This window comes from Saimiri boliviensis, chromosome 4, assembly GCF_048565385.1.
Source record: "Saimiri boliviensis isolate mSaiBol1 chromosome 4, mSaiBol1.pri, whole genome shotgun sequence".
Classification (NCBI taxonomy): Eukaryota; Metazoa; Chordata; class Mammalia; order Primates; family Cebidae; genus Saimiri; species Saimiri boliviensis.
The window spans coordinates 60,532,817-60,555,019 of record NC_133452.1 but is presented as its reverse complement, the minus strand read 5'-3'; the positions used below and the strand labels follow the sequence as shown (position 1 = coordinate 60,555,019).

Here is a 22,203-nt window from a genome sequence, read left to right as displayed (position 1 = left end):
GGTCTTGAACTGCTGACCTCAAGTGATCTGCCTGCCCTGGCCTCCCAAAGTGCTGGGATTACAAGTGTGAGCCACTGTGCCGAGCCTAATATTCTTTTTGGATAGCTTTCATTTATATTTTATCATATTTCTTGGAGGTTTGTTATATGTCAGAAAATCTAGACACTGTTTTATTAGAATACCAACTTCCCGTGCCAAATCATTATTCAGTAATTTCTATAAAGATGTTTCAAAGAGAACAGACACTTCTACACATACACAGCTTTTACAAAACAGTCTCCTCTACATGCTGACAGCCATGCCAGCACTATTGAAAAATGGGCCAGCCCACCTGTCCTCCCTGCCTTCATTATTCTACTCTATCACTATGACGAGGTTCCCTTCTGAAAGGGTACCTCAGACAGCTGTCCTAGAATGTTTTCTTTTGGGTTGGTAGGGGTGATGGAAAGGGTTTCAGAGCCATTAGGTTAGGTGAAGGAAACTACGAATCACTGCTAAGTTACAGAGTAAACAAGCCACAACAGGCACATACCTTCTCAGAGTGCTTGAACTGCCTCCAGAAGCTATCATACATTCTTTTGGTAACCTTTTCAGGAGTGCAAACAACAGTTTTGATATAAACTTTAAAGCTACGATCCAATAGCTGGTTAATTTCACCATAGTCATAATCATCATATCTGTTGAAAGACAGTGAGAATTACATTTTCAGTGTATAACCTATTTTTGTCTTATGAAAGAATACACATCAATAGTTAATGCTGTATTTTTTTCCCTCTTTGTGTAGGTAGCTGTCCCCAAAAATGACAGAGCTTTATAATTGAGGGGTGGATGACTGAGTATAAAGGAATAAGAAACAGAGTACTTAAACAGAACATTCTCTGCTACCCAAATAAATCATTCCTGAAAGCTGACAATATTAAGGTAGCACTGGGTACCAAGCAAGTGTATATTTGCAATCATGAACATGCAAACACACTGAGGAACAAATTATTATTTTTTGAGACTGAATCTTGCCCTGTCACACAGGCTGGAGTCCAGTGGTGCTATCTTAGCTCACTGCAACCTCCACCTCCTGGGTTCAAGTGATTCTCTCGGCTCAGCCTCCTGAGAAAAGCTGGGATTACAGGTGTGTGCCACATGCCCAGCTAATTTTTGTATTTTTAGTAGAGACAGTATCACCATGTTGGCTAGGATAGTCTACAACTCCTGATCTCAGGTGATCCGCCCCGCCTCGGCCTCCCAAAGTGCTGGGATTATAGGCATGAGCCACTGCACCTAGCTGAACAAATTCTGAAAACAGATTATCAAAATTAAGTAACAATTATATTTGTTATTGGTACTATATTTTCTCTCTCTCTCTATATATATATGTCTAGATATATATGTCTAATTTTTATTTATACAAATGTATATAATTATAAATATTTTAATTTTAAATATTGTATATAATTATATTTATATATACATAGAGGGAAATTCACTTGTATAAATAAAAATAATTAGAATTACTTTACTCATGTTTCTAGGAGTTTCTGGGGTCAAATGAGAAAAAAGGCAGGGGCTGGGGAGAGAAGGATGATTTATACTTAAGAACCCATCCTGCTTTAAGCCAAGATGGTTGCATACAGCAGTGTCTGCTTTGCTTCACTGGGTAATGGATTCCCAATCACATAGGCCCTGTAGTCTCCTATTGAGTTTTCATTGGAAAGGGGAGAAAGGTCTTGTAAAGCTGGTTCTACAACCATTCAGGAGGCTAAAGTCAATAGTCTGGCTACTGATTAGTGGGAAATTAGTTTAAAGTTGGTCAGATGTACCTTGAATGCCAGATGCGTTTGGAGCAGATGAAACAGGGTTTATAGGTTTTGAGCAGAGTCTCTGATAAAATGAATAGAAAGCCTGACTTTACAGCTAAAATGACTACTAAGTACTGTAGCATGGAGTTTGTGTGCATGTGTGAGAAGATGGTATACAATGGCTGTATTTTCAATATAACATCGTAACATGGCTGAAAACCTAACAGCAAGGACATGAAAGTTTTGATTAGGTATTATGACAGCAAGTACTCTTCAGAAGGAGCCTAAGAACAGCCAGAGGAGCAATATAAGGGTACTGATTTCCAAGAAACATAAATGGGTCAGGAGATAGATGATATGAAAAGATACTAAAGGCGTTCAGTGACAGACTTTGTTCTGGAACCAGATTGCTTGTCCTTCCTCCCTTTCCTGGAGGCAGCTGTCATTCAACTCTTCTCAAAGTCCCTAACTCTCCCTCCTGCCTAGCTAGGAAAGAGGAGAGAAAACTAAGCTGCAATAAAGTGGTTCTTTGAAGTATAAAAAGCATAAGAATAAGTTATTGGGGAGGGGATGGGTTTTGATTATGTGTGTGTCTGTGTGCACTCCAAGCACCTGAATAATTTGGCCCAGAGAAAAACATCTCTTTATAAACACAGAAAGAAGACTAACCTTATTCCAAACATGCAGTGAATATAGTTCCAAATTGCCCGTCTAAGCATTGAGGTATCAACATCTTTGTGCATTGCCATTGTATTATAAGTAAGATTGTAAGCAATGTGAAATTTTTCATCAATCAACTGTCCCACATCTGGATAAAGACGATTTACCAAAGAATAACCATGATCTTCCCAGCAATAGTCCTAAATACAGGGAATAGAACAAATGTGAATAATTAAAATGTGCTCAAGTACAGTTCTATATCTACAGCTCTGTAGTATATAAAAATAATTGCCATTTGGCTGACAATCCAACCGGCTTTCATCCCTAACTCCCAGCTTCACTTGCACTCCAATCTTACGTTTTCAATTTCCATACTACAACATGCAAAAGTTGTTTTATAATGCAGTGAATTTAAAAACTAATGGAGAATTTAAATCTCCTTGTCTCCTCTTGTCTCAAAAAACAAAAACGAAAACCAACTAATAGTCTCTTCACCTTACACATCCACCTTTATCTCTTTCACTCTCTCTCCACTTAGCTCCCAGATGTGACCAGCTTGGGAGTCCCCTCTCCTTTTCCATTGCAGTAGCCACTCAAATGGCCTTCAAATTATGTGTGAGAGAGAGAGAGTGAGTGTGTGTGTGTGTGTGTGTGTGTGTGTGTGTTTTAAGAGACATGTTCTCACTCTGTTGACAAGGATGGAATGCAATGGTGGCAACGGTGTGATCACAGCTCACTGCAGCCTTCAACTCCTGGGCTCAAGTGATCCTCCCTGTCTCAGCCTCCTAACTGGAACTACAGGCACAGGTCACCTTGCTTGGTTAGTTTTTTAAATTATTTGTAGACATAGGGTCTTGTTTTATTGCCCATGCTAGTCTTGAATGCTTGGCCTCAGTAATTTTCCCATCTTGGTCTCTCACAGTGCTGGGATTACATGTGGGAGCCACCCATCTGCCCAAATTTTGTGAATTTTTAACTCAACACATCCATCACCCATTCCTTCTCCTCCTACCCCCACTTCTGCTTTTTAGCCCTATTAACTGAGTCTTCCTAATTAGTTTTCCTACATTAAATCTCCTTGCCTTTCTTTCCACCTGAAACAAAACTTAATAAGCCCCTACTTCTTTGTTGCTTTCCTAAAAACACCTCTTTGATATTACGCCATCACTCTGGTCAAAGCCTACAAACCCCACTTAATCTACTGTAAACTGCTTTGGCATTTAAGGCACACCTAACCAATTTTAAACTCATAATTGAATTCTTTATGCCTTTTATTACTACTAATCAGAAGTAGGATTTCTTAGCTTGAAGCTCTCAGCAGCCAGCCAGTCTTTTTATAGTTCCTTCCCTCACTCTGTCCCTCAACCTAACCCTTTATTGTCTAGTCTCCTCTACTTACAATACCCTTTTTACCATCCAAATTATTCAAATTCTAATCTCTCTCCATAAAATTTCCAGCTCACATGATGTCTTCAATTTGTATTATATGATTATCCTAATTATACAATAATTTTGCCCCTTAGTTTATTTATTTTTATTTCTTGAGACAGGGTCCCACTCTGTCACCCAGGCTGGAGTATGGTGGCTCCATCAGAGCTCACTACAGCCTCAACCTTCCAGGCTCAAGTGATCTTCCTACCTCAGCCTCCTGAGTATATAGGACCAGGTGCACACCACCACACATGGCTTTTTTTTTTTTTTTTAAGAGACAGGGTTTCCCTATGTTGGCCAGGCTGGTCTTGGAACGCCTGGCTCAGGTGATCCACCAGCCTCAGCTGCCCTCTCAAGGTGCTGGGATTACAGGCGGGAGCCATTGTGTCAGGCCCCTTAGTTTCTTGAAGAAAGAAACAAAATCTTATGGTTCTCAAATATTTTCATAATTCTGGTAAAATAGTTATTATTTAACACTGGACCCTAACAATATTTGGGAATGTTGGGAGTATTAACTCATCTGAATTAAATACTTACCTATTTAAATATTTACATAATAATTTTTTTTTTTTGAGACGGAGTTTCTCTCTTGTTGCCCAGGCTGGAGTGCAATGGCACGATCTCGGCTCACCGCAATCTCTGCCTCCTGGGTTCAGGCAATTCTCCTGCTTCAGCCTCCTGAGTAGCTGGGATTACAGGCACGCACCAACATGCCCAGCTAATTTTTTGTATTTTTAGTAGAGACGGGGTTTCACCATGTTGACCAGGAAGATCTCGATCTCTCGACCTCGTAAGCCACCCGCCTCAGCCTCCCAAAGTGCTGGGATTATAGGCTTGAGCCACCGCGCCCGGCCAAAATTTTTAAGATATACATACATTTAAAACTACAGTATGACTTCACGGATGGATCAGAAGCAGTCTTTTAGCTGTTATTCTAAAACAAGAAGAGATACTGCCTGCAAAGCACTTAGCATAGTTCTCAAGTATAAGTGGCTCTTTTGTATTTTAAGTCAGTCTGAGATATTTCTAGTCAATCATGTGCATACAAGTTGAAATTTTACCTGGACACGAAATGTTGGAACATGCATCCCATGTCTAGAGAAATCTTTATAGCCATAGCTAGTATCCTCAAAATGACGAGATACATCTCTTGCTGGTGTAAATTCTTCATCATCTGGGAAAAAGGCCATTGAAAGTTTTTAAAAAATAGGATGCTAGTTAAAATTGATTTTACCCATAGCAAGTAAAGATGGCATAGCCCTTTCTCTGATACTGAGTAACCAATATCAACCAAAATAGTCTTGTAACTACACAAAGATATAGCTTACTTGCTAGTAAACAGAATGTAGTAAAAGAAGATTCTGTGTTATAAAATGAAAACTCATAGATGAATTCTCTATGGCTTTTTATTGCCTCTTTCACAGACACCTTCTCTCTCTCCCCATTCTAATTTATATATATTAGGTTCTACTTATTCAAAGTATGAACATCCTTTTGGATCGTCTGATAACTATAAAAATCAGCTATGCTCTAAAATTTAGCACTTATTTTTGTTCAATATTAATGACATAAGGTATGTGATATGAAAGAAAAATCTCATGAGTTAACAGTTTTACAGTGCTGCCTGCACTCTGCCTAAGACTTTCTGGACTATCATGATGTTTAGGAGTTGAGATTATAGTTTCATGTAAGTGTAGCATTAGATGACAACAACTCTCTATCTTCAGGCATGGAAACAAAAATTTTTCGAAAAATAAGCTAACATCCAACCTCCATTTAAACAAATTTGATTGTTTCTTTGCTATTAAGAAACTTGGTGTTTTAATTCTTATACTCTTTCTCCCACTCTATTGGAGACACTTTATAAACTTTTTCTCCTTTAAATCATCTGGTTTATATATTATTTCCCATAGCCTGCAAACAGATAAAGGTTAAACATAGAGAATTTAGGTTGTTGTTGGTAATTTAATAAATATCTCCTCTTGCTATATTGCCCAAGCTGGTTTTGAACTCCTGGCTTCAAGGCGATCCTCCCACCTCAGCTTCTTGAGTGGCTGGTACTACAGGTACACATTGCCGTGCCCAACAAATCACAGAATTTTAACGCTGGAAGCAATCTCAGGACCATTTCCTCATATTAAAGAAGAGAAGCATGGACAATATAGCAAGACCCCATCTCTACAAGAAAAATTTAAAAACAACTAGGTGTGGTGGCACATGTCTATAGTCCTAGCTACTCAGGAAGCTGAAGCAGGATGATTGTTTGAGCCTAGGAGTTTGAGGTTACAGTGAGGTAGGATCGTGCTGCTGCACTCCAGCCTGGCAACAAAGCAAGACCCTGTTTCTTAAAAGAGAAAAAAGGGAGCATTCATATGTTAACTGACTTAGTCAAGTTCACAAAGCTCATTAGAAGTAATTTTAGTACCAGAATCCAAATTAAATGTCCTCCCTCTTAGTCTAGGCTGTTTTCACTTTTAACCTTTTCTTAGTTGCTTGCTGTAAAAATTATTTGTAAATAGGAATACCTATGCAATAGCCTCTCTAAAAGGAGGGGCATATTTAGATTGATGCTTTAAAACATATTTAAATTCTTTAAATAAAAAGCTGAGTTTGCAATAATTATATTGGCTATGTAATGGTTGTTCTTACCTGAAGAGAAGACAAACATACTCTCTCTTTTTTCTATTTCAAACCGTGAAGCCATCTCTTCCTGACTTGCCTCTTCTTCATCTCGACATTCCTGTAACTGCCTCATCTTTTCCATGAGGGCTTCAACCTCAAAGAAAGAATCACTTACCTGAAGAGAAAATATAATTAATGTTACATGTGGCAGACATAGAATATACATGAATTATCTTTTATTAAGTCTGTCTTATAAGAATTTATATCTTAATAGAATATAGGGAAAATATTCTTATAATTTTAATGTACATGAATGAATAAAAAACAATTATTTTGGTCTATTAGGAAGACTGACATGCAGATTTTAAAATAGAAGAAAAAAATGATTAAAATATAAGAAAAAAATAATTTTAAGAACACATTCTAATGCTTTTACCTTATAAAATTAGCAATAATGTCATTAATATTTATGCTGTTTTAAAAACTAAACACTATCAATTTAAAATAGAACTATGTTCACTTCTACTTGCTTAATCTTCAAATAAATAAGATATACAAAGTATAAGTGGTTTTGCATCAACTGTGTACACTGGGCATACATACTGTCAATGTGTCTATCATCTTTAGTAATTAGCTCTATTTATACAGTTTACCAATTAAACATGAAACGTGTTTACATGGCTAGAGTTAGCCACCTGACCTCTGCAAATGGATCTGGCAGCTGTCACTTGCTGGGATGACTAGAGCAATGTCACACATAGAGTAATGGGTGTGACAAAGGACTGGCCAAGTGGTCTTGCACTAGTCAAATCAGTTATACTTCTATACCCTGTTGCATTCTTGCTGCAAAAGCTAGATCAAATCTATGCAATTTATATCTTTCTTATAAAATGAATATATTAAGAAGTCTTGGTTGGGCTAGGGGCTCACGCCTGTAATCCCAGCATTTTGGGAGCCCAACGCAGGATAATTGCTTGAGCCCAGGAGTTCAAAGCTGCAGTGGGCTATGACTGTACCACTGCACTCCAGCCTGGACAACAGAGTGAGACTTTGTATCAAAAAGAAAAAAAAAAAGTCTTAATCTCAAATCTCAATGTGTACATACAAAATTGATGGTTCCTCTTTATAAATTTATTTTGCCAGGAATGTTTTTAAGACCTCTGTCTTCCACTCTTCCTGGCTTCCACCTATTGATCCTTCAGGTAGCAGCTTACATGCTTCTAAACACTATCAGTTACCCCACAAGCTGTAATTATTCTAACACAACCCTGTCCTCTTTCCTTCACAATCATAATTTATAATTGTTATTTGCATGATATTGATTTAATGCCTGCTCCCTTCCCAGACCAAACCTTCAGAAAGGTAGGAGATCTGTCTGGTTTATCTGTATATATCCCACACCTAGCATAGTACCTGGTACACAGAAGATATTAAAAAAAAAATACTTGCTATAGAATGACTGCCAGAATAATTCTAGATTAAGAGACAATCTATATCACCTGTGCTTTATACTTTCTTTTGATCCAAACAGTTCTACTGAAATGCCCAGTACTAAGCCCTTTCTCTAACACTTTCATGATAGGAAGTGTTTCTGTGATGGTGCTGAAGATTCTTCCGGTGCATGCATTTTCCCCATAGTTATTCCTGACACAGGGTCAGTACCCAAATAAAAAATGAGCTGAAAAGGATTAGGTTACATGATAGGATGATTCAAAGTTTAAAAAAGGTCTCTTTCAACTCACATTATCTCTCATTATCTGTTTACCCATTCTCCTTTTAAAATATAAAGAGCCCAAATTGCAAGTATTCTTAGGAAAGATAATTCTTGTTAAATTATATTGAAATAAGAGGGAAAGAAAATGAAGTAGGTAGGTTTCTTTGTTCCTTGATTGATCTGCCAAAGTTGTTAGAGTTAAAAAAAATTAAGGCATTTCATTTTAATATTAAAATATTAAAACTGTAAGAAAATTCTTTTTTTTCCTTTATAAATTACCCAGTCTTGGGTATGTTTTTATACACCAATACTTAGAAGCAACCAATGTGTCCTTCAGTGGCTACTGGAATAAAGAAATGTTGGTACATCCAGAAAATGAAAAATTATTCAGTGCTAAAAAGAAACTTAAGTATCAAGCCATGAACAGACATGGGTTGATTCTTACAAGAATCAACAATGCTACATTAATATAATTTAAATGCATATTACTAAGTGAAAGAAGCCAATCTGAAAAGGCTACATACTGTATGATTCCAACTAACATTCTGGAAAAAGCAAAACCATGAAGATAGTTAAAAAAAAAAAAAATGAGTAAGTAGCTGCCCAGGTTAGGAGGGAGGAAAAATTCTTGTTTGTTTGTTACCATTTGTATCTGAAGAACTGAGTCAGATACTGGATATATGTGGCCTGGTGGTGGCACCACCTGAACACCTAAAGAACAAGCTACATCAGCTCACTGTCAAGTGGCATCAGTGTGGGCCACAAACCTTCTAAAAGTATACAAGTTACCTGGGAATAGGAAGCTTATCTATTAGAGAAATAAAAATTATCTTCTTTCAGTATTCATTCTTTTAGTAGAAGGATAACTAGAAACAATCAAGTACTTTTTTCTTTAGCCTTGTACTGAATTATTGGTAGCAAGGGCAAGAATCCATCTCCTAGCATCCTAGCAACTGTATACTCTCTTGGATCCTCTTCTGATCACCAAGCTTTGATTAATCAGTGGTCATATGCAGGCCTCTGATATGAATCTAGGCCACGGTCTTTGGCAGGGTCAGGACAGTGCTATGATCAATCTAGGGAAAATTATTTCTTGCGCTAATTACACCATAAGTAAACGCCACCTCTATTTCGCACCTGACTTTGCATTTAAGATATTTCATTTAAACCTCCCAATAACCTGTGTTTTACTTTTATTACATGAAAGAACTGAGATTCAATAACATTTCCAAAGTCAAATATATAAGTTAAAGGCAATTCAACCTGCCCACATGTATTTTGAAGGGATAACATAACTCAGAAAATGCATACAAAGTGTTCAGATGGCTGTGGTAGTACTTCTATGATTTTTCACTATAGCAAAGGAATGCAGGAGGGGACTTTGATTCATCATAAATAGGAATTAAAATTTGCTTATAGAAAACTGAACTTTCTCTGTTTCAAAAGAGTAACAAACCTGAGAATATACAAAAGCCAGGAAGAGAAGGAATAGAGGTGAAAGCATTTTAACAAATTTGCATTCACTTGATATCACCTTCTATATTGGTGCAAAATTAAACATGAAAAAAAATTTAAAGATAAAATTTCCAGGTCAAAATTGATTAAATCTTCTGAAAGATAAAAAGTAAGAAGTCAAGCTGTTTCTTTATGCAGAAGAGAAGAATGTGATTGGCACAAAAATCACAGCGTGGCCCACCAGGCCACACTATTTTCAGCCTTCCCTCATCTCACTGTAGTAGCCATTCAATATTATTTGGCCCTGATGGGACACATGCCGTTGGCTCCTGATTCTAAAATTATGAGTGTAAACTCCTAGAAGGTCTTAGAGTTTTGTACATCACTTTTTATATAATTTTGAATAGCACCGAGACTAGTGATAAGCATGTCAGGCAGTCAATGAAACCTTACTAAATGAATAGATATAGTGGCCCAATTTCTCCACAGACTTAACATGGTGGGTTTTTCTTCACCCTTCAAGCCAATTGAAGAAATATTATAACTGCAATTATTGTGATTAGTTTTATGACAATCTCATGACAAATGATGAATACTTACAGAAACATTTTCTGCTGAGTTGACCTGCATCTCATCCACACTGTGATTGCCATTTGTAATGTCACAGATGCAGTAGTTGCTAACAGAAGGAGGTCTGAACGTGTGGCCACCATCACAATGAATTTCTGGACTGATTCCACAGCCAAATGTGAACGAGGCAAGAGAATGATAGTGTGTGAGTAAAACTACCGCATGTACCAATTCCGCAAGGGACCAGCTGTGCTCTTCAGCTTTTAAAAGTCCCTTAGGGGGGAAAAAAGAGAATATGTTTTTGTACGGGGGTGTGGTAAAAGTACAGTTCATTTTATTATTTATTGAAAACTTGATGAGTCACCATACAAAATTAGTATCACCTAGTATAAAATTATCATTTGAAACATGTAGAACTCAGAATTTGTTAATTTTTATGAATATGCATTCACGAATAGAACTTAATAGTCTATTACAACAGTCACTATTATTCTGATTTTCTGAAATACTTAGAATAGAATGGATTTTGCTTAAAAGTGGTTGCTGTGTTTCAGATACTGGATTATGAATGAATTATGGTGTTGTTAGTTCAAAATCTCAAACCAGCCGGGCGTGGTGGCTCAAGCCTGTAATCCCAGCACTTTGGGAGGCTGAGGCAGGTGGATCACAAGGTCAAGAGATCGAGACCATCCTGGTCAACATGGTGAAACCCCGTCTCTACTAAAAATACAAAAAATTAGCTGGGCATGGTGGCACGTGCCTGTAATCCCAGCTACTCAGGAGGTTGAGGCAGGAGAATTGCTTGAACCCAGGAGGCGGAGGTTGCGGTGAGCCGAGATCGTGCCATTGCACTCCAGCCTGGGTAACAAGAGCGAAACTCCGTCTCAAAAAAAAAAAAAAAAAAAAAATCTCAAACCAAATGTAATAAATTTGTGTTTAAAAGTAGAAGCTGCTCTGTGAAATGCCTGTGTTTTGTTTAAGGCCTCCTCAAGGAATTTTTAAGATAGTGGGTTGAACGACTTGACTAAATATTCCTAAATCATCAAATTATATTTATTTATTTTATTTTTTTATGTTTTTTTTGAGACAGAGTCTTGCTATGTTGGCCAGGCTGGAGTGCAGTGGCACAATCTTGACTCACTGCAACCTCTGTCTCCCAGGCCCAAGCAATTCTCCTGCCTCAGCCTCCTAATAGTTGGGATTACAGGCGTGCGCCACCATGCCTGGCTAATTTTTGTATTTTTAGTAGAGACATGATTTCACCATGTTGGCCAGGCTGGTCTCAAACTCCTGACCCCAGGTAATCCACCCACCTTGGCTTCCCAAGTGCTGGGATTACAGGCATCAGCCACCATACCCAGCCCAAATTATATTTAAGTTATACATAAATTCTATAATCTATTCAATTCTGTGTCCCTTCTGCTTCATTATCTATTTTGTAATCTTGCATAATTTTTCCTTGACAATATATAATGGGCACTGTATTAATTATATTCAAATCTTGTATCTTCTTGATAATATCTTTAATTATCTAATAGTATCTATAAAGTAGGCAAGACCAAAAGATGCATCTTTTAGGAATTTCTAGTGCATGGTATACAATTCTAGAGAACATCAATCTACTTTTACTTTATTACCTCTATTAATAAATAGAACCAGAACAAACCAGATTAACACGGCATGTAAAATGTAACATAAAGATGCAGAACAATGAGATGCCACTTCACACTTATCAGAATGGCTGAAATCCAAAACACTGGCACCAAAGCTGGCAAATATGTGGGCCAGTAGGAATGCTTCTTCACTGCTTTGTGGGAATGCAAACTGATAATGCCACTTTGGAAGACAGTTTCACAGTTTCTTACAAAGGTAAACATAGGCTTATCACATTATCCACAAATTGCACTTATTTACCCAAATGAGGTGGAAACTTTTGTCAACCAAACACACACACACACACACACACACACACAGAAGCAAAAAACAAAACAAAAACCTATACATGAATGTTTACAGCAGCTTCATTCATAATTGCCCAAAACTGGCAAAAACCAAGATGTCCTTCAATAGGTGAATGGATAAACGCACTATGGTATATCCATACAATGGAGAATTACTCAGTGATAAAAAGAAATGAACTATCAAGTCATGAAAAGACACAAAGAAGCCTTAAATGGATGTTGCTAGATGAAAGAAGCCAGTCTGAAAAGCTATATACTTTTATATGATTCCAACTCTATGACATTCTGGAAAAGGCAAAACTATAGAGACAATAAAAATATGAGTGGTTGCAAGGGCTTAGGGGAAGGGGATAGGGATGAACAGGTAGAACCCAGGGCATTTTTAGGGTACTGACTATTCCATATGATACTATAATGGACGTATGACATTAGGCATTTGTCGAAACTTGTAAAACCATACAATGCAAAGAGTGAACCCTAATGTGAACTATAGAGTTTAGTTAATAGTAACATTATCAATGCTGGTTCATTACAACAAATGTACCACACAAATGCTATATGTACAATAGAAGAAAATGTGAATCTGTGGGAAGAGGTTCAGGGGATAGAAAATGGGAACTCTCTGTACTTTCTGTGCAATTTTTCTGTAATGGTAAAACTGCTCTAAGAAATAAAGTCTGAAATAACTCCCAAGATATATTACCTCACTACTTACCTCAATGTGTTCTTTGGTAATAAGCCAAGGTCTATGGGCTAACACTTTGTTGAGTTCTCCTAAATTCTGTAGTTTTTGAGGAGCATTCTCTAAACCATTGAGCCACTTGGGGTCTCCACCAACATGAAGGAAATCATTTACATGTAGGTTCACTAAGTAGGAGCACTGATGTCTTGCTGCAGCCTTAAGAGAAAACAAAAAGATTATTCTAATTCTAAATATTAAACCTTGAACTAACTACAAATCCTTTTTATTTACAACATGCAAAAGAGGTAATTGAGTTTACTGATATGTTTTCGAATTTTCCATAAACTAGAGAAATGCAGTTTTTATATAAAAATTTTAAAAATTCAAATACAGTAAAAGAACCTTAGAAATATTCCAACAACAAACAAAATATCTGATAAAAGTATTTGAACTTTAGACATTTTATCTACATACCAACTTTCAGAACTTCAGATTAAGAAGAAACTTCAATTAAGGTGCCAATCATAAAATAATGGAATATTATTTACAAACTGAACAGGAAGCACCGCTTATGTCAGTGTGAACTATTTATAATAATGAAACAGAACTTGTGTTCTACTTTTTTTATTTAATAAAAAATTGTTCTCAGGAATGTATAAATACTTGTTTTTCTGTTACACTTGAGAGCATTCTTATTTTAAAATAGAAAAAAATAGAGACTACGTAATAGGAATCGTATTACAAATCATAAGTATCCCTGTGTTTAAAGTATTAACTGTCTCTTAAAAAGATTAATAATAGGCAAAAAGAATTTTTCACTGAATGTTTACAAACCATTATCCCAATGTAGTGCCGATAATGTAGGGGTAACGGCCCATCCATTTGCAGTAGATAGTGTTGAGTTTTTAAAAAACTTTCTAAATATTGTGGGTGGAAAACCATCACTAACGTAATGTTATCCAAACGGCCCAAAGCAGCAAAAGAATCTGCAAATAAAGCGTGCATCTGTGCGTCTTCACTCCCCACTTGGAGGATCTGTATACATGGGAGAAAAACCATGGTTACCAAAATTGTAAATTAGTGTTAAGGGGAAAAAAAAATATACATGGGCTGCACAGTATCATTTAGAAGCAGATTAAATTTGGCTTAGTTACAAATTTAAACTCAACTGCTTGAAAGATACAGAAGAATAAACAGTCACATATAGTAAAGGATAAACAACAAAGGTTGAACACTGAAGGCCATCTAGATAGCCTGCTTGCAGAGTTGGCCAGAATCCAGATAAAAAAGCAGATTTAGATGATCAGACTTGCAGAGCTTGCAAACAGACACTAAAGCCTTTCTTTACAAAACCACCTACTCTCACTAAATTTAAGAACTAAAATTAACTAATAGCATATAATTTTTATGAAAATAAAGCGCAGACACTTTTACACATATATAGAATTAAAGATCCAATCTAGCCTTGACATCAGCCAGTGGAGATGGTCAAGACTGAGTAACTCAGGTTATGGGCACACCTAAACAAAATCTAAATATAAGCAGATGGAGTATCACTGGTCAAAACAAATCTTGGCTTTACTTGATTAACATGGGAGTTAAAAAAACATCATGAAATACTAGAAATCAACACAAGTACAACATCTTTTTAATCCTGTAAATTCACTGCCAAAGCATGATTAACTGCAACCAACTCTGACTAAAACATGTTGACCAACAGTTCTTCAGATGCCAAGATGTGGGTCATGAAATCCCTTCCTTAAAAGCATACAGTTCACTATGTACTTTCACAAACAACATACCTCCTTTTCTGGGATGAATCTGCTTGGTCCCTGTCCTAGTGGTCGAGGAATTCTAATGCCAAGTTCCTAGAAAAGAAAATTACACCATCTCAGGCCTTTGGCAGTAAACAAAATGAACTGAGGCTCAAGGAATGGGAGGGAAAAACAACCAGTTGAACACAGACAGGCTTGTTTTGGTGGTTTGTTTTCATGGCCATATATATATATATATATATATACACACACCATCTCTTCTGTTAGCGTTGCAGAGCTAACAACAGCTTATAATACGACTGACTAAAAACAATAAAACCTGTTTCACTAAAACCAGAGTTTTGCATAAAGTACTTGGCAGAAAGTCTAGAACAGAAAGTTCAGCACAGCAGCCAACCCTGTGGATCATCAGTGATACAAAATAAGACCAGTGTGTTTGTACATCTAAAACTCAACCAACCCAAATATCAATCCCTGTGCGTCTTGTCAGAAAATGAGAAAGCAGTACCTCCAACCTAGGTGTCTTAAACTGGAAGAAGTGTAATTATTATATCTAAAATAACACCTCACAGTTAGAATATAAATTTATAAAAAATAAAAACTAAATTCACAAGCAAGCACTACAGGGTATGTTTTCTCTGTGGTTAAAAAAAACAATTTTAGAGAAACTCATTTTGTTTGTAAGCTTGCCTTAAATTGTTTTTATTTATAGGAAGGATGTCATCAACCTTGCCCACATTATATTTTAAAGAAGCTCAAACAATTGAGAAACAAATGGTTTTCTGACATTTGACACAGTGAGTTTAGAATCCTGTACCTTATGTGATTGTGTAGTATGGTTGACAAGAACTGAAAATCTGTTAGGATTTCCTTTCCCTCCCTCACCTTCTGTGCTTACAGAAGTAAAATCAAAATAATATAGTTCAACATTTTTGTTGTTGTTTTGAGGCCTATGTCCTATCTAGTGTCATAAATTTTTGTTTAGAATTTATACAATTAAAGATTAACTCCTTCATTCATATATATATTTTAGATATAATTAAATAATCTTATATAATTCTACTCACTGCTTTTAAAAGTTCTTCATGATATAAACCAGATGTTTTCCTTTTAAAGATAAAAAGTGAGGGTGGGGTGGAGGGGGTACACAGAGAAAGACATGTGGCAGCAATTCAAGAAATCTGGTCCCAGCAAATGAAAATCTTTAAAGCAGAACAGATTTTTAAAGACTAAGCAGGAAGGACAAAAGTCAAGATAATTTTTATTAGGAGAAATCAAGATTCAGATTCAAAGCAGTCTATTATTTGCCAATAGAATTCATAATATATAAAGAAAATAATCTTATACTGGAGGTTGGTGACTTCTCCCTGGTTATTGCATACTTACACTGAAGATACAAATGTTTTAACATTATACCCTTCATTAGAGGACACACTTAATTCACTGGTCTGGCCATGTATGTGTCTCAATTTTAACATCCTGTAATGAATGCCAGAGGAAAACCCATCTCTGTTATTCAATATGTAATTTTGGCACCAATACAGTCATTTATATAAAGTGATGACTTTAGCTTTTCTCACTGCTGAATTTCTGATCGAGTTACATGCATTTTAAACAAAACATATTGGACAAAACTATAAGGCTAAAATTAACATTTATCCCCTCTCATTTCTTTAGTCTTGAAAACTGTCTTATTTAAACAAAATGTATTTTAGGAAAATGCCTGTTTCAAGGGTTTATTACTGTTTTATAACTAAGAGACTTGGGACTTTAACATACAAAAAGGTGTCATTTCAAATGGGGGGAAATGAATTATTCAACAAATGGTCTTGGATAGCCACTCAGAAAAAAAGTGAAGTTGGAACACTGTATCATGCTTTACTCCACAATAAACCACAGTTAAATGTTTTTTTTTTTTTTTTTTTAAAAAAAGCAAAACCCATTACAGTACTAGAAGAAAACACTCATGGAGTAGAGCAAGCCTAAGAATGCCACAAAGCCAAAAGTCATAAAATATAAGATTGATAAGTTTACTGACATAAAAATAAAGATGTTCACATGGGAAAAATAAATACATACAAGTCAAAAGTAAACAAAAAGCTAGGAATTACACTTGCCACTCAAATAACAAAGGGCTAACTTTTAAAGAAAGACTACTATAAATCAGTAAGAAAATCCCCAACAATCTTATTTTAAAAATGAGCAAACAACATGGACAGTTCAAGGAAAAGAAAATACAAATGACTGAAGAAATGCTCAACACTCACAATAAAGCAATTGCAAGTTAACTATGCTGAGATATCCTTTCCCTCCAAAAAGACTGCTTAAGATAAAAAAGTTTGATAACAGACTGTATTGGAGAGAGGTAGAGAAACAGTCATTAATTGTTTATATATTGCTGATGAGAGTGTTCTGAAGTATAAGAAAAAAGAGTATAAAGAGTACATATTACTACAACCTCTAGAAAGGGCAATTTGCAGTAGTGACCAAAATGAAGAAGTCCCATAGCCTTTGAATCAACAATTCCATCCTAAGTGTTAACCCCTAATGTGTTCACATTTGTGAAATGCCATGTGTAAAAGGATAATCACTGCAACATTGTTTCTAATAGTACAAGGTTGAAAACAATCTCAGTGCTCAATAGAAGACTGTTTCAATAAAATTCAGCATGGCCATATAATAGAGTAGCATGCAGTCTTTACAAGGAATGAAGCACTTCTACATGAGTTGACTTTAAAAGCTCTTCAAGTTATATTATGGTAATGGGATAGGGAGGAGAAACAAAGTGCATAATATCTATATATTATGTTATCTGTAAGGAGAAAAAAAAAAACCTCAGTGATTGAATGTCTAGGCTTTTATCTTACAAATACATTACCAGCATGAAAGGTAGTTATCTTTTTAAAAATGTGACCAGATTGACAGCACATAGGTTTAGAAACAAAGAGGTATACAAATTACATTATTCTTGTTTTATTTCTATACCAAATACATAGTTTACATGCCAAATTATTATTTTTTAATTATTATTATTATTATTATTTGAGACAGAGTCTCGCTCTGTTACTCAGGCTGGAGTGCAATGGCATGATCTCAGCTCACTGCAACCTTCACCTCCTGGGTTCAAGCAATTCTCCTACCTCAGCCTTCCAAGTAGCTGGGATTACAGGTGCTCACCATCATGCCTATTTTTTTTTCTTTTGTAATTTTAGTAGAGATGAGGTTTCACTATGTTGGCCAGGATGGTATCAAACTCCTGACCTCAAGTGATCGACCTGCCTTGGCCTCCCAAAGTGCTAGGATTACAGGCATGAGCCACCACACCTGGCCTACATGCCAAATTATTATAAAATAATAGTTTTACAATTCCAAGAAGGTGGCTATGAATGCTTGAGAAACAGAATATTTCTTATATGTATGGCAAGGGTTCTATTTAATTCTTGTCTTTATAAGTCCATACCTATAGACAATTTAGCGAGCATATTGATAATACTTTCTCCCCTCTTTTTTGAGTCTTTAATGGCCAAATTCTTCCTTCCCAGTTCCTTAGGCATATATTCTTCTAGAGTTAAAAACTACTGGCCAGGGAAGGTGGCTCATGCCTATAATCCCAGCACTTTGAGAGGCTGAGGCAGGTGGAACACTTAAGTCCAGGAGTTCAAGACCAGCCTGGGCAACATGGCGAAATCCTGTCTCCACAAGAGACAAAAATGAGTTGGGCATGGTGGCACATGCTGGTAGTCACAGCTACTCAGGAGGCTGAAGTGGAGGATCATATGAGCCCTGGAGGTTGAGGCTGCAGTGAGCCATGACTGTGCCACTGTAATTCAGCCTGGGCAACAGAGTGAGATCCTGTCTCATTAAAAAAACAAAAACTCAAAACCAAACCAAACAAAAAACTATGTATTTAAAAACAGAATGTTTTAAAAACAAAAACAAAAGGCCAAATATTCTTTGGAATAGATTAGAGATCCATTATGCAATATCTCTTAGTGTTAAGATCACATTCGTTCCTCAATGAGTACCAGGTTTGGCAAGAGAGCTGGGGACAAAAGAATAGGAAAACTGAAGAAAGGATTAGAAAGGAATCTAACAATCAAGTTCCCATTTTGTTATTTTACCAAAGTCTAGTTCTAGGTAAAATATAATTTCACCCAGCTCACACTTGGATTAGCAGAGCCAATTTCCAACTAGGCTGAGGAGGTTGTGAGATGTTTGTGCCATTTCATAAAAGCAGAAATGTGGGTTGGAGAGGTGCACCAGGGAAAGCAAATAAGTGAAAGAAAAGATTGGGAGAGAAGAGGAAGTGGGGGAATAAATGGATCTTTAAAAATCAATTCTTTCCCAATCAGAAAGGATTGAACAAGACTGGTATAATGACAAAATATAATCATGGCTGTTCTAGAATCAAGGTTATTCTTCTATATTGGGAAGCTAAACTCAAAGATATATTTTGCTCTCCCTCTCTTAGCTAACTGACTGGGTATATGACAAGGATACAAGAATATGACATGATCTTTTCTACTTAATCTCATGCTCAATAGAAGACAAAGGGCTAATCTGGGGCATTCCTGGATGAATTCTGAGATGTGTCCTAATTTATTCTAGTCCTGATACTGGCAGGAAGTGGATCATTGACTCCATCCAGCCTTCCATTACACACAAATTAACTTCTGGAAAAAGTAAACAGGTGAAAATTACCTTGCAAACATCCAATGGGACTTGTTACTGCTGAAACTTTTATGAAGCCTCTTCATATTGGTAAAAGTCCCAAAGTACAGCACAAAAATGGAATAAGGTTAAAAAGTTTCCCCTATGCATCAAGTATGAAATAGGAAAAAAAGAAAAAAAAAAAAAGCACCTAGTAGACTCAGAAAGTTTAGGCCAAAATCATGATGCTGATGTTTAGTAAGTGTGTAACTGCCAATAAAGCATTTAGCCTCCAAGCTGAAGAGTCCTAATCTGTAAAACAGGGATGACGACAAAATAATAATACCATCAATCTCAACTACCTCACATTATAAACTATACAATATTTTACAAATTATACATGTATGAGTCTTTTATTATAGATTCTAGTCTTGGGTATAAGGTCTAACAGATTTGGCTGTCTTAATTTCTCAGAAGCAGCAGAGGAAGAGAGGGTAAAGTGGGGTTTCTAGACTTGGATGGCACCCTAACATTAGTCAGTGATATCTGAGAACCAAACTGCTTTTTACGTTTTCTGCTTATTTCTTGAATAACACTGAAAAAGCAACTAAGGCTCATCATAATAAATAGCAGCAGCACTTGCTGCTGCTGCTAACACAAAGTATTTATGAGCTGAGCACTCTTTTAAGTTATATTACCTGTAAACAAAGACCATGTGTCTGTGATATTAAAGTTTAGAAAGAGTATTTGGTGTTCTACAATATTCATGAAGAAGTCAAGAGTCTTAGATTAATCTATGAAGCAGGTACTATTATTATCTTCATTTAGCATAGCTAACTGATGAAAGCCCTGAGATCTGAACCCCAGTATTCTAGCTTACTCAGTACTAGTGAGTGGTGGAGATGGGGGCTGAATCCATGACATTTGGTTCTTGAGTTGGTGCCTTTCATTATTACTCTTTTGAGCCTCTTTAAGACTTCTTGATACCTTGGAGATTCTTATAGATACCACTGTTATTATACAGCAGTATGCTTGGTTTATAAAAAGTTTCAATTTTCTGGAAAACTCACTTTTGAAACACTTCTTAGTCGTGTGATAAACTAGTTACAACTCTTTTCTAGTAGATGCTGATCAAAAAAGGCACTGCAGGTGTCCAGTGGGGTGATAATAAACCAAACTAAATACATTTCATAACTTCCTATTTAGGTTAATTAAATTACTCCTTCATTTGTAGCTGTAAGAAACTTAACTGTAGACTTTGAACAAATTTTGGTGACTTCAGATTCTAGGAGGCAGAACTGCCACCAAGGAATGGCCTTGTTGAAAAGCGGGTGTAGATGCTAATCACAGCACTAACCTCACAGGCTGTCTGTGAGAGTGTGGCTGGAAAACTAAAATGAGAACTAACAGTCTTCTCCCCTCAACAACCTAATAAACACCTTTGAAAGAGACAGTAACAGCTTCCACCATCACAGTTTTACTTCTGATATGTTTCCTCAGTGTATAATGCAAAACACTAACTTTCAGAGTGAAAATTCTTAGTGAATGTTGACAGTTGTACCACAGAAGACTTTGTATTTATTGTATCACTGTATGAATCAATGCTTGTGTACTGAATAGTACTGTTCCAGTCAGAGATGTTTCAAATTTGTGAGATACATTTATACATCCATATCAATATCCTTAAGTGAAATAATGAATTATTTCCCACAAGTGCAAAATGAAAGCATTGTTGGCTTATGGTGTCTACCCACCTGGAAAATTAGTTGAGAAGTAAAAATACACAAATCATTTGAATCATTGTTTTCCTCACTGCACTATCACTGTTGTTGTTATCACAACACAGTAATTTTATTTTTTAAATTACAAAAGCAGTATGTGTTTTTTGAAAAACATTTCAACAAGGTAAAGATTTGTTATATAAAAAGTGAAAGTTCCCATCCCACTCTTCCTTCTCTGGGAAATTGTCTATAGCTGGGTGCTGGCCTTTTGACACTCAAAAATTTTAAATAGAAATGGAGAGATCTGGAAGTGTTAAAAGAAGTATCTCTACTATAGCAAAATATAATAATTATTTTTAATATTGTCATTTATACTAATAGGTGATTCAGAAATACAGAAAGCCCAGGTACTTTTATTTTTGTCTTCTATGAACTATATTTTAGAAAAAAACTGACTGACTTTATGTTACTGCATTTGTAATACTTAGGCCACATGTATGTCCTACACTTTTCTTAGGAGTTCCATTTCTCGAAAGTGTTTAATTTAAAAGCATTATGGAAGCCAGCTATTTGAAAGAATTGTGTTATTCTTTTTGGAAAGTGAATAATTTTCTTATAAAGCGTTACTTCCTAATTTATCTTCCCACATATTGGGATGTATTAAAAATGAAATATCGGCCGGGCGCGGTGGCTCAAGCCTTTGGGAGGCCGAGGCGGGTGGATCACGAGGTCAAGAGATCGAGACCATCCTGGTCAACATGGTGAAACCCGGTCTCTACTAAAAATACAAAAAATTAGCTGGGCATGGTGGTGCGTGCCTGTAATCCCAGCTACTCGGGAGGCTGAGGCAGGAGAATTGCCTGAACCCAGGAGGCGGAGGTTGCGGTGAGCCGAGATCGCGCCATTGCACTCCAGCCTGGGTAATAAGAGCGAAACTCCGTCTCAAAAAAAAAAAAAAAAAAAAAAAAAAAAAGAAATACAACTATACAAAGCTTCCTGGTTTCCTGAACACAATCCCATAAGCACTGTAACAATATGCAAGGCAAATCTATTTATTTATCTTTTAGTTTACATGGCGATCTTTAGAAATTCTAGATCTGGGCAAGAACCAGGACTGCACACAAACATCAGCAGAAATAACAGATCTATTCAAGCATGATGATTGGGGC

At 36.3% G+C, this 22,203-nt stretch overlaps 2 protein-coding genes across 9 annotated transcripts in view; one reads left to right on the top strand and one right to left on the bottom strand.

The window, feature by feature from the left end:
• Positions 1 to 22,016, top strand: part of ARMC2 (armadillo repeat containing 2) — a 161,726-nt gene extending 139,710 nt beyond the window's left edge. For all 6 annotated transcript variants that reach the window (XM_074397618.1, XM_003935942.4, XM_074397616.1 and 3 more), the window contains one exon: positions 1 to 22,016. This exon is cut by the window's left edge and continues 8,729 nt beyond it. The gene's annotated coding sequence lies outside the window, so the exon portion shown is untranslated.
• Positions 1 to 22,203, bottom strand: part of SESN1 (sestrin 1) — a 112,100-nt gene that overhangs the window by 1,564 nt on the left and 88,333 nt on the right. For all 3 annotated transcript variants that reach the window (XM_003935944.4, XM_074397623.1, XM_010346453.3), the window contains exons 2-9: positions 14,691 to 14,756; positions 13,723 to 13,923; positions 12,922 to 13,104; positions 10,276 to 10,518; positions 6,534 to 6,681; positions 4,946 to 5,058; positions 2,463 to 2,653; positions 533 to 677 (exon numbers count right to left, since the gene is read on the bottom strand). In XM_003935944.4, the coding sequence (XP_003935993.1) occupies positions 533 to 677; positions 2,463 to 2,653; positions 4,946 to 5,058; positions 6,534 to 6,681; positions 10,276 to 10,518; positions 12,922 to 13,104; positions 13,723 to 13,923; positions 14,691 to 14,756 (1,290 nt within the window). The remainder of the gene's footprint in view (positions 1 to 532; positions 678 to 2,462; positions 2,654 to 4,945; positions 5,059 to 6,533; positions 6,682 to 10,275; positions 10,519 to 12,921; positions 13,105 to 13,722; positions 13,924 to 14,690; positions 14,757 to 22,203) is intronic.